Below are 13,717 nucleotides of genomic sequence, written 5' to 3'. Positions count from 1 at the left end.
TTCTAAAAGAAAAAAATAAGACTCAAAAAATAACATTAAAATTTTCTTTAAAAAAAAAAAATCAGGCAGTCACAAATGATAATATGAAATATGCCCAATGCAGAGAATCTAGTTCTTATCTTAACATAGATTAACAATTCAATTAATTAATAAAATAAGATAGCTTTTGTCTATATGGTACTCATGCCTGCATAAAGAATATAACGACAGGGATCATGAAAAGTTAAACATGAGTTGTACGAATGTAGAATTATGAAGTAAGTCTATTCTAAAATGTTTTCTTTATGTTCCAATGAGAGCTATATATTAGTGTAAAGGATGCAGTAATCATATGCGTAAATGGTTTTTTATGTTCTAATGACATCCTTTGATTAAACAATGACTTTCATTCTAAAGTTGCACTGATTACTTGGTTCCTTTGGTGCTTTATATTGTACATTTCCTCCCTTTTAACTCATGTTTTTCCTCCATGTAATTCCGGAAGAGTACGTGCAGAGCAGACCCAAAAAAAAGGCAAAATAGCAATGAATTTTGAATCTTAAGAAAATTAATTTTTTTATTTTGGCAAATAAACTTTTTAAAAAAAAGAAAAAAGAAAAAGAAGCAAAATAATAGTTTTTCTTGTACTTATGTGAAAATCAACATACAGTGTTCATGATCAAATTCAACACGGTACTACTAGCTGATTCATGACATTTGAACTTTCTTAGAATCACATCTAATATCAGACAACTAATTAAAAAAAAACCCTTAATCAATTTAAATATACACACGTCATTTTTAAGTGTAAAAATTGGACCACTTTATTGACAAAATAGATAATAGGTTACCTGGATTGCAACATTAACAACCCAGAGTACAGGACAAGTACATCGACTGGAACAACCTAGTTGAGAAAATAATAATTTTTCTTGTACTTATATGAAAATCAACATAGAGTGTTCATGATCAAATTCAACACGGTACTACTAGCTGATTCATGACATTTGAACTTTCTTAGAATCACATCTAATATCAGACAACTAATTAAAAAAAAAAAAAACCCTTAATCAATTTAAATATACACACGTCATTTTTAAGTGTAAAAATTGGACCACTTTATTGACAAAATAGATAATATGTTACCTGGATTGCATTATTAGCAACCAAGAGTACAGGACAAGTACATCGACTGGAACAACCTAGTTGAGACTTGAGAGCCTTCATATCTTGATGGAAACTAGATTGTGCAGACTAGTTTGCTAACAAAATTGAAACAAAGTTAAAATTTAACAAAAAGGAGCCACTAGATTGTGCAGAGTAGCTCTGCTTGTCACACTGGCTGCGTTGAAATTGCCATGCACATCATCCAAGTTCCACAATCCATCCCATATTATGTCCTCGTTTGCGGCCTCAGGCACAGACACACTGCTGTTAGTGTTAAGCAAGGAATAAAAGTATCCTTGCTCCTCATTGGTGTTGGGATACATGGTGATCATTTCTTGCCTCACTTGAGGTACACACGTGGCCCGATTGTCATTTTCATCAAGAAAGGCCATGATCCTTTTCAAGTCCACTTGATTAAGTTGAAATTGTTGCTGTTGTTGTTGTTGTTGTTGTTGTTGATGCTGCTGCTGCTGTAGTTGTTGGTGCTGCTGCTGCTGTTGTTGTTGCTGCTGATGATGATGAAATTGTTGCCTCCTCAGAATGCGATTTTTCGCCTTTTCAGAGGCTTCGGAAGTGACTTTAGCCTTTTTCTTGAAGTGAGTCCTCCAGTAGTTCTTGATCTCATTGTCAGTTCTTCCTGGCAAGCTTCGTGCAATTGTTGACCACCTGAATTTCATGATTCAGTAATCAAACTATGAGAAAAAAAAGTTATTAAGCTGAGAAATTTGAAGATCATAAAGCTTAGCGTAAGAATTTACCTGTTCCCCCATCTAGCATGTAGCTCTAGAATTATGCTCTCTTCATGAGGTGTTATCTGCCCCCTCTTGAGGTCTGGCCTTAAATAATTCACCCACCTCAATCTACAGCTCTTCCCATTCCTTTTCAACCCTGCATAGGCAAAAACAGAGAGATATTGTCAATCAATCCAAAATAGAGGAAAATAGGCCTAGATATTGGGATTACAACAGCAGTAAGTAGATAACAAGAAAAAACCAAAAAACCAAACAGAAATGAAACTTTACAACAGCATCCACTGTGATAGTAGAAAAGAATAGTCCTTTCACAGTTTAAGTTGCTACAACTTAGGGGTCTAATATTTGTTTAACCACATGAACTTAATTAAAAAAGAAAAAATTGACATCATTGACAGGGGTATGAAGCTGAGACCCTGTCACTTTTTTCCAAGCCCGTATAATATGTAGTAGCTAGGTAGAAATGCAAAAGTGACAGAATTATGGGGAAATATTAATAAGTTGCTTAATAAGATGTTTAACAGAGCAGAGTTGTTACCTGCAAGCCTAGCTACAGAGTTCCATCTTCCTTCACCATGCAACCTGACATACTCAATAAGCAATCTATCTTCCTCAGAGGTCCAAGGTCCCTTCCTCCAGCCCTCATCTTCCATCATACCCCATCCCAATTGGCCTGCCATGACCTCCCAGTTCATGTAATGTTTGAAGAGAGCAAATGCTTTGTTTGTATGATGCTTAACTTAATGCTATGTCTTCCAAATTCTGTGGCACATGGGGTTAGTGCTTGTGGCATATTTATATATGCCCCGAGGCCCCTGCTTCATTCCATCAGTCAATTTGAAGTCGTTTTCAAATCATCCAAATCCTTTCAGCCACTGTGTTAAGGTACTGGTGATCTTAAAGAGTAAGGCGTCATCACCTATAAAATGACCAAATACCCTTATCCACTTTTTGTTTTTTCAGGAGGGGGAGGGGTGTAGGGGGTGGAATTATAATATTTCTCATAACTATTAAGATAGTCTAGTGTGATTAGTACATAATAAAAATTGTGTCAATAATGGATATATGTTAAGTGATTGTATTACTCTAGTCACAACATACCACTTTAATAAAGAAAGAATGTTCTATTCACAAATCCCTAGTATTGTTCATGAGTAATTGAAACCCCATGATTTATTACTAATCCAAATTTATCATGCCAATCAAGCAACCATAATGTTTACATCAAGCAGTAAGAACTTGGGACATTGATGACAATAATTTCAATAATTTTGTTACATAGGAGGTCATTTAAGGAATCCAAAGATCTGCTCAGGGATTGGGTGACATCCTCTAATAAGGATCCAAATCAATTAGATAGATTATATGTGTTGATGTTAAAGTGAGACAAAAGAGAAATAGGAATCGGATGGCCATAGGACACGTGTAATAGGCCTTATGCTTTTTTTTTTTTTTTTTGATGGGAGGCCTTATGCATTTATACAATTTAAAAATTATTAGCTATAAAGCATAATCTAGGAAATTAAACATAAAATATAGGTGGGTGGTGGAATTTTAAAACTTGAAAATTACTGGAACACCAATAGGCTTACAGCAGCTGTTGGATTAGCTTACTTCTTAAGGAGATTGATACATGCAATCTCCAGTAAATCTTTATAAAATGGAACTTGTTGGATACCATTTTGAGTATTGCGGTATTAAAATATTAAGGGTATTGATGATCTTGGCACGTCACCTAGAGGACACGTGGTGGTTCTGGCGGGTCCTATATCTGGAAAAAAAAAGTGTTTCTGCAGACAAAGGATGTATCAAATTTCGTTGCTATGGAGCTTGAGTGGCCACTGGCCAGGACATGCTCATGCTGTGACAGAAGAAACTAGTTTATAATAGTAATGGTAATGGATTGGACTAGGACAGGCTTGAGCCTGGGGAGCTACTTATATTTTCTTTATTTTAATGGTGACAGTGGAGTACTACGTAATTGGGAAATTCTTGTTTTATTTAAGCTTGGGATCGAATTAATTAGGGGCCACAGCATTTGGAGATCAAAATAAAATCTAACTCAAAAAAATTGTGAGTTGGTGGTTGATGAGTTCATGGGGGATATTTTGTTAATATAAAATAAAAAGACATATGGTTTATGGGCTGCACATTTAATTATGTCATGACAAATCAAAGAGCAGAGAATTTATTTGTTTTAAGGGAGTCAAGTTAAAGTATGGTAAAAATTACACTTTATCACCTAAAAGTCAAAACTATCATCCTAATAACACTTTGCTCCCTTTAACTTTTTGAGTGCATACTTTGTACTTTAAACTTTTCTAATGCATGTTTTGCACCCTAAACTTATGACATCTTGTTACACTTTGCATCCCAACGTCAAGTTTGCTGTTAACTTGGATTGAAAAACATGGCACCATGTAAAAAGACTCAATTGCCCATCTTTTCAATTCCTTAAAAATAAAGAAGAAATTATACTTTATTACCCTAAATATTATATTCTCAATTACACTTTGTACCTTAAATTTTGAATTTCCATCTAAGTTAACAGCAAACTTGATGTCTAGGTACAAAGTGCAACAAATGTTATAGTTTAGGGAGCAAAAAATCTATTTATAAAGTTTATAGTGCAAAGTATAATAAGGAGTATAGTTTAGAATGGTAAAGTGTAATTTCTCTAAAATACTATATATTATGTTATATATAATGGTATAGAAAAAATTAGAAACATAATGCAAATAAAGTATTTGATAAACCAGAAGATGAATAAAAAAAGTGTCTATTAGAAAAAAAAAAAAAAAAAAAAATTGGTACATAAGTGTCCATCAAACTTAATAAGAATGTGTTAAGATTAAGCAAAAAAGTTAAACATTTTTTTTAAAAATTTTCTTTTGATAAATTATTATAAAAATATTAAGTATGTTCAAGTAATAGCCCCTGACATTTTTTTGTAGAGCCTTATGTATGTGGTTGAACTCCACCTCCTTCTCCCCACTATCTAACTATTAAAACAAAAAACAAAAAACCAAAACAAGACAACAATAAATAAATAAATAAATAAATAAGCAAACCTAAATTCCAATCCCTCTCTTTTACTTATCCTCTACTTACTGTAAGGGAAAAAAAGAGAGTAATATTTACTAGTGAAAAAGACATAAATAGTGTTTTATTTATTTTTTAAAGTTGCCATTATTGATTTGAACATCCTCTTCTCTTTTGAAGAAAAAAGAAGAAGAAAAAACCCTTTTCTTTTTAGTTTTGACTCACTGAACCAAAAACTATAATATTATTAAAATGTTTCTATATTTCCCAAGCTAGGTAAGAGCTAGGACAATGCTTCACACGCTTTTCGTTTATTTTTGGATTAACAACTACAAGACATTATTTTCGTTTATTTCAATGCTAACTTAACTAACTAATTCCTCTAAAAAAAAAAAAAAAAAAAGACATTATAGATATCAACTAAAAGTATTTTCAATAATTGAATGCTTTTTCTTTTTCTAAAATTATATTCCTTTTTACAAAAGGAAGTCCTAGTATGCATGTTTTCAAGTTTCATTTGATACTATGTTTTTCTGTTGAGCAAAAAAGTTTCATTTGAAGATTACACTTCCCCTTTTCTTAACCCCCAAACCCCATATCCCCATATTCATGATTAGTTGAATCCCAAATACTCTGCTTAAAAAGAAAAAAGAAAAAAGTGAAGAAATATCACTAGATTATATAAAATAAGATTATCTATAATTGGAGAAGGAATATAAAAGGTTAAATTGAAAATAAGAGCAGATAAGGTTGAAAACTAAATATTGAAGTAGTTTAAAATAAAAATTGATCACCAACAAAATTGATCTCCAAAAAAAAAAAAAAAAAAAAATTTTGAATTGATTTTGAAGGAGGAGATCTCCTAAAAGATATAATTAGCTCATTAATTAGCACTAAAACTTTAATTAATTTTTGTTTCGTTTTATTTTACATTAAATTAAGCTGGTTATATTAGTAGTGGCGGAGCCACTTGATGACCAAGGGGGGCCTGGGCCCCCCCAAAATTTTTGAAAATAATAATTTTTTTTAAAATATTCTTAAAATTTTGTAAATTTTTAAATAACCTTATCATTTTAGCTCCTCATACCTGATAATATACATATATGTATTTAAGAAAGTCTAAAAATAAACTTAATTTTCATTTAAATAAAATACAATCCATAAATACATATGTCAACAAATTACAATAATTAAACATTCATCATCTTTAAAATGAACACATAAGTATTTTAAAAATTATCTCAACAAATAAAAGGGAAAAAATTGAGTTATGAAGTGTTGTATATTACTATTTTACATTTCACACACACACAAAAATTTATATATGGCCCCCCCCCCAAAAATAAATTCCTAACTCCGCCACTGTATATTAGTGAATAAGTGAATCGACTGAACAAGACCCCCTTGAAATAGAGAAATCTCTTAGAAATTTAAATACTTTTAAGTGGTTTGATCATGTTTGCCAAATAAAAATGAAGAAGAGACCACTTTGGACCATTCATTTGCCCTTATCTTCTTGCAAATGTGCGTGTAACGTCCTTAATATTTTTGTAGTTATCAAATTAAACCTCATTGCACGGAAGATCTGTACTCCGATAGTCATTGTATCATTTTGAAAGTTTCTAGAATTAATTAGTGCTGCTAGACACCGCTAATCCGTGTTAGTACGGATAACCAAAAAAGTGAAACCATAAAATACTTGTGTACTAGAAAAAGCTTGTCTAACAGCTAAGCATGTGTGCTTAAAGGTACAAAAGGTAGAAGATTTCATGTTCCTTATTCTATACTTTTGTTTAATTTGTTTTATAGTGTTATCAAAATAGATTAGGATAGAGTTTGTGGGATGTTGTGGCCTTTGTGGGGTTATAAGGAGCATTAAATAACTCATTTCTCTTTTCGTTTTATATTCATGGGCAAGTGATGCTGTGGAATGCCACCAATTTCTAGAAACATTCTTTGTTCAATCATACTTTAAAACTCGTAGTATAAACTCGGGATAAAGCTTGGATAAGTGCATCATCATGTGCATTAAACCCGATACAATAGGAATATGTCATAACTGATGGACACGTGGCCGCATCGTAGCCGCATCGTATTAAGTTCAGCGCACAAGACATTATACCCAAGCCACGTCCATAAACTGAATCATGTGGATTGCTATGATTTGAGTTGAGAATTATGGACTCAGTTTTAACTCAACCGAGTCAGCTCACTTGGAAAACAATAATTTTTCCTAGATATTTATGTTGAGTCAGAATGTCACTAGGGCGTAGAACCAATTGTTGAGATTCTACCTTTAGTTGTTTATAAGGGATGAAAATAGAAATTATGCTACAATTAGTATGATTGCAAGATCTTTAATTTAAGGATTAGATCTACATACAAGATCTGTTTTTGAAGGAAAATGGTGAGAATTTGATCCTAAGTTCCTTACAGCAAGAATCATAGATATTGTATCTGGGAAAGTTGGCTGGCTCTACTTTTAATTCTTGATACTTGATCATACTAAGATTCATTTGATTGCAAATTTAATCTAATTAATGAGCCATTTGTTCGTCGGCAGGCTAAAAAAAAGAAAAAATCCATCTGCTATTGTAGATTAGGCTTAAAACTTCGATCGAAGAACTTTTGGTGTGATTGGTGGGAACATATTAATTTTCCTTTTTTTTGTCTTGGAGTTGTAAGAGGCAGAAAAGCTGAAGCTGAATTAAATAAATAAACAAACAAACAAACCTGGATTTTGCATAAATTTAAGGACATAAACCCTTTTGGCCTTTTTTCCTGGCTATTATAATTTTTTTCATAATAAAATAGGATAAGCTTTAAGTGAGTGAATTTAAGAGCAGACCGTAACAGGAATTCCAACAGACCAAAGTGCGCATATACTTCCCCCCACCCCCAAAAAAATAAAAAAGTGCTGGCATCCAAGTCCTATTTGGTAATGTTGTTTGAGTAATAGTTTTCGTTATTTAAACAACACATGTATTTTCATAATACTTAAATAATGTTACTAGAAATTTCTTACCAAATGGGCCCCCAATAATTGCTGCTTGGCTTCTTTTTTATTTTTTTTTATTTTTATCTTTTCTTGTAAAAATGTTTTCATTATAGCATTTAAATCTTTAAATTCCTCTCCAAAAAAAAAAAAAAAATCTTTATTTTTTATTTGTATTCTTGTTTCTCAAACTCTCTCAAATTTAATAAAATATGTCACTTTTAATTTCAAAGTAATTTCCTTCGACCCATCCCAAGCACTAAGTACTTAGGAAGGTACCAAATTGCCCTAATGATACTATAGTCTATCCATAAATATTTAATCACATGATTTACTAATTTATTTAAACAAATCATATGATAATTAAATAATTTTGTACGGCATAGGGTCCCCAGGCCCACTTGAGCCTTGAACTTCAACCTTACAGTATAACCCATAAGCTTGAGCCTCATGCCACTATGCTTGACCCAAGGCCCATTGGACATGTAATCTTGATCCGTACACATCATGATTAATAATCCGGGGCTTGCCTGGTCAACTACGTCTCGGGCGAGAACGTGATTGCTCGGGGATACTATATCTGAGCTGCCCGGTATTGTCCTGGGGAATATCGCTGCCGAAATCCCTCTTGAGGTGGGAACTAGTTCCAAAGCCACTACTACCACTCCCAACTAAACACCCACTTAGAAGCAATGGAATTGGACCCTCTTGCCCACTAATAACCTAGAGTAATCATAACCCCTCCCCTCATCTTGAGCGGGGGGGTGGAAAGGGAGAGAGGAAACAGAGAGCTGAAGATATAAGGAAAGCAACACGAGAGAAAGGAGAGAGGTATGTAAGATTAGGTTGAGTTGTTGGGTCTCCAAATCATGAACTGCCAACAGTAGGAAATCCAAAGCCCACATTATAAATAGATTGTGAGCCCAAGTGGTGGATTGGCCCATAAACCTCACTGTTGGCGCGCACAAATTCATATAACCAAACTTACACGTATACAATCATTTGCTCTGGATATTCACCGTAGAAAAATAAAGAATCACCATAATATATTCCTCCAATCTAAAAAATGTCTTTTCCAATTATATATTTTAATCTTGGGATAGGTAATATCTCTAAAATTTTGTAATGATTGATTCATCTAAAGATTGAAAATAATATTTTTATATAATTTAGTTTGTCAATTAAATTATTTTATTTTATTTGCAAAACTTCTTTTAAGACCTTAGTTTTAAAAGTAAATACAAACATATATATTTTTTCACTTAAATTTCTTTGTTATTTTATTTACTACTAACAAATTTATCAATAAATTTCTTTTAAGATTTAATTAATTTTTATATTCCTTTTCTTTTTGGTTAAATTTTTTCATATTTAGATTCAAAGTTTATAGTCATATTCATAATTCAAAAATTAATACAATTAAAAGAACTATCTACAATATAAAATTCTAATATGATTAAAAATAAATAAATTTTAAACACTAGAATAATATAACATAATGTATTAGAGGCATTAATATGACTAATTATGTGTGTGTATATATATGATTGAATATATTTTTATCAAAGAATGGTGTTATATTAACACCAAATTATGAGCCTTTTTGCATTAATGACCTTAGACAATTGCCTAAATGGCCTACATAATTTAAGTTGACTAAAAATTTATATTTCATATAAGAAAAATAAAATAAATAAAAATAACCAATAAATAGTCATTAATATATGAAATTAAAAGATTAATCCAAATATAAGATATTTCAAATAAAAATTTGAATACATAAAATTAAAATGAAAAAAAAAATTAACATAGAACTGTTAAAAATATGATCATATACTCAAAAATTTTTAAATATTTTTATCTATACCTTAATTTTTCAAAGATGTTGTATGATATTTTTATTGAAAATTAATTCAAAAGTATCAATGTTTTTTTTTATCTGAGATTTTATTTCTAATCAAAGGATTAACTGGTTGCATATGTCCTTAAAAAGGATATAGCATTGTGTGTGTATATATATATCATTTATTTAACAAAACAACATATAAAATTCAGCACATTGGTTAGGAGATGTTGCTATAGTTTATCAAGTTAATAATTTTTTTTCTTAACAGCATTAGGAGATTTAAAAATTATTTTCAATAAAAACTTTTGAGTTTGGAATTATGAAATTTCAAGTTTGGAATATTAATAAAATCAATTAAAATCTATTAATTATAAATATATATATATATATATATATGTGGGGATCGATCGATTAATGGGCCCATAGGGTTCAGAATTGGTTCAGAATTGTTGGGCCCGTGGCCCATCCGAGGCCGTATACCCGTCCGAGGACACCATGCTCCTCGGCAGTACGCGTCCGAGGACGATCGCGTCCGAGGACGATCAGGACGTGGTCTCACTGCGATTAGATCTCAGAATTAGGTCATCGCAAAGGATAGAGTAGCCGACTAAAGATGAAAGAGATAAGGCAAACAAATATCTGAAACTACAGCTGCCTCCGCATTAATGACCTCTCAACCAACTCTCTGGCCGCATTAATGTGGAGGTGATACCTGAACAGTAGGGAAGCAGCCTTACAGCTGCTCATAGGAAGTTCCAGGAGGTGCCAGATGGGACAGAAAGAAATCCTCCGGACACAACCTACACGTGTGTGGCAAGGATGGAGCGCAAAGGGGGGTATATAAACTAAAAGAAGAACATGAAGAAGGGGATTGGAGAAAAAAAGAGGAGAGAAGAACAGACATAAAAAGAAAGAAAGAAGAAAGTAAGAGAAGAAAGAGAGAATTGCACTAATCACGAAAGGAAAACATTCGATATACCAACTTTAAACCTTGGACGTGCTTGAGAGTAAATCTTTGGAGGAGATACCACAGTTAACCTAGTTCTTACACCCACGCTCCACAAATCATATTGTCTGGGCCTTTTACGTGAGAACTCAATACTGTTTAGGTTCGTCACAAAATCGTGTCCTTACAATATATATATATTTTTAAAGAACTTAGGGTAGCTTGGGGCTTGCACATGGGCACAACTCATTTCAACTGGTTTTATAGACAATCTAATTAAGAAAAATAAGTCGAAAAGAGAGATTTCCTTTTTCCTTTATTTTGGGTAAAATTGTTATGAATTTTAGAGTTTTAATGAAGAATTTATCATTGTAACAATTAAAATACTTTTTTTTTATATACAAAATAAAAATTCTACTCTACCCTAATTTAAGTGTATATGTGTGTAAAACTCTCTTTTGGAGACTTGAATTTTAACCCTTACCCCCTACACCCCACAAACACTTATACTTATATTTAGAATTTAAACTTATGTTAGATCACTCTCTCATAATTTCTCTCTAATTGAGGTTAATTTTTTTACCTAAGATAATAACCAAGGTTACCATAAATCATAGTTGAAATGTTATACTTAAACAAAAACAAAAGGAAAAAGGAAAGAAAAAGGAAATTGAAAATTGAAGATTTAAAGTCCGTTTGAGAACAACTTATTTAGTTGAAATTGAAATTTTTTTACTGAAAGTACTGTAAATAAAGTTAAAAAGTAGCTAAAATAAATGAATAGTACCAAAAAATAGAATGAAATCCATGAATAGTACAAAAAATAAACTGAATAGTAAAAGAATTTGGCTTTTTAAGCCAATACTTTCGCAATCTTAGAAGCCAATTATCAGTACTCATTGATTTAGTTGCCTATAGCTTTCCAAACCGGCCTTTAATAATCTAGGCTCCTTCAGCCAATCTTACTCTAGTATTACTATTTGAGGATGGTGATGGTCATTTTTATAAAGTTAGGGGTTGTTGAAGTTACCATTTTTTTTAAGAAATGATATGTTTACAATATTTTTATAATAAATCCTAAGTGGCAAGTTGTTACTGGTTGTTATTATTAGGGCAAAAAAGTAATCTTAGTGTTAGTTTCAAATTTGAACCAATAACAACTAATCATCTGTGATTTGTTGTAAAAATATTGTAAAAATGTTGTAGATATAACATCTTTTTTTTTTTTTTCCTCTTAATGGAAGCTTTATTTATTTATTTATTTATTTTTGCTGAACTGGAAGCTTTAATTTAGTTCCGTCAAAATATTTTTTTTTTGAGAAAGAAGACTTCAAATTAAATTAAATCAAAGCTGTTAAATCAGCTTGAACAAACTAGAGAATATCTGGTGGTACTTCCTCCATCCAGATATTTATATCGGGTGTCGAAATAGCCCTTCTAGCCAAACCATGGGCTACATTATTTCCTGTTCGACAAATGTGAGAAAAACTAACATGCGAAAAAACATTTGCTAACTACAGTACATCAAAAATCAGGTGTCCGTGTAGAGCAAGAGAAGGTCCTGGATTGACTAGATCCTTGTAAATGACTTCGGAGTCTCCCTCAATAACGACTTGATTAATGCCAATCTCCAAGGCGAATTCAGCTGCTCTTCGTGCTGCCAAAGCTTCCACCTGTGCAACTGTGTTTGGCAGAGGAATTTGCTGCGAAAGGGAGGCCAACACTACTCCTTCAGAATTACGTATGACCACTCCGATTCCAGCTCTGCCTTGATCTTCGAAAAATGCTCCATCATAGTTGACTTTGAAGCTTCCGACGTCAGGTGGCTTCCATCTGGTGTGTTTCCGGTGTAGCTGCTTCGGAAAAATTGGCTGTGCTGTTTGGAACTCCCTCCTTCGTTCCCTTGCGAGTTGCATAACCTGGTTCAGTGGGCATTGAGTCTCGTTTACACGAGCCTTATTTCTGCAGTTCCAGAGCGTCCATGCCGTGTAGGCTAGCAATGAAGGGTCTTTGTCTTCCTCCAATGCGTGACTAAAAATCTCCATTGCCGTCTTCCCTTGCATTGCTGACAGCCACTGCCACTGTTGATCTGCTACCCAAACAACCTGCACATCAGAACAAAAAAATAAAGCATGTGAACAGTCCTCCGTTTGCGCCTTGCACCGATCACACATTGCATCAGCTGTGATTTTTCTCCGGTGTAGGTTTGCTTTGGTTGGGAGTGCTTCTCTACAGGAGCGCCATACAAAATTTTTGATCTTGTTTGGGATATTCATCTTCCACAACTTCTTCCAGCAACCAGAGGTGTGCAATGAGGATTGTTGAGTGGGTTGGCTTGTGCTATTCTCTTCAAAGAGGAACCTGTAGCCTGAGTTCACAGTGTACTGTCCATTAGGTGTGAAAGGCCATACCAGAGTATCCCGTTGGGGATAGGAGCTCAGAGGAATGTTCTTTATGACTTCTGCCTCAGTTTTATTAAAACAGTGATCAATAACTTCTTCTCTCCATCTTCGGGTGGACTGATTAATCAGGACTTCCACAGCTGAATTCTGTTGACCAAATATCATTGGAGAAGTGACTTTTGGCTGATTTCTTGTTGGCAGCCAATTATCTCCCCAAATTCTAATTTGTTTCCCATCTCCCACTCTCTATAGAGCCCCCTTCAAAATCAACTCTCTTCCTCTTAGAATGCTCTTCCAAGCATACGAGGCCGAGGTAGAATCTTTAGCATCCAATATTGTGCCATTAGGAAAAAATCTTGCCTTAAAAACTCTAAAGAAAAGAGATTTATCATCATGTAGCAATCTCCAAGAGAGTTTTGCCAACATTGCATCATTGAACATGGTAAGATCTTTGAAACCCATTCCCCCCCGATCTTTGTGCTTACACATCTCCTCCCATTTCACCCAATGAACTTTCTTCTGCTCACCCCTTTGCCCCCACCAAAACTTTCGGACAAGGGTTTCAATCTCATGGCACAAGGTGATCGG

At 33.2% G+C, this 13,717-nt stretch overlaps 2 protein-coding genes across 2 annotated transcripts; both read right to left on the bottom strand.

The window, feature by feature from the left end:
* Positions 1-1,151: 1,151 nt before the first annotated feature.
* On the bottom strand, positions 1,152-2,668 carry LOC115950809 (transcription factor MYB24). Its single transcript, XM_031068060.1, has 3 exons — positions 2,437-2,668; positions 1,905-2,034; positions 1,152-1,812 (listed from the first exon to the last, which is right to left on the bottom strand). The coding sequence occupies exons 1-3, from the start codon at positions 2,591-2,593 to the stop codon at positions 1,269-1,271; spliced, it is 831 nt and encodes a 276-aa protein (XP_030923920.1). The 5' UTR covers positions 2,594-2,668; the 3' UTR covers positions 1,152-1,268.
* Positions 2,669-12,241: 9,573 nt separating this feature from the next.
* On the bottom strand, positions 12,242-13,294 carry LOC115949977. Its single transcript, XM_031067234.1, has 2 exons — positions 12,974-13,294; positions 12,242-12,832 (listed from the first exon to the last, which is right to left on the bottom strand). Exons 1-2 carry the CDS (start codon positions 13,292-13,294, stop codon positions 12,242-12,244), a joined length of 912 nt encoding a protein of 303 aa, XP_030923094.1.
* Between the last annotated feature and the right edge of the window lie 423 nt (positions 13,295-13,717).

The sequence above is a fragment of the Quercus lobata genome, chromosome 6, assembly GCF_001633185.2.
Source record: "Quercus lobata isolate SW786 chromosome 6, ValleyOak3.0 Primary Assembly, whole genome shotgun sequence".
Classification (NCBI taxonomy): domain Eukaryota; kingdom Viridiplantae; phylum Streptophyta; class Magnoliopsida; order Fagales; family Fagaceae; genus Quercus; species Quercus lobata.
This window is presented reverse-complemented; position numbering and strand designations above follow the sequence as displayed.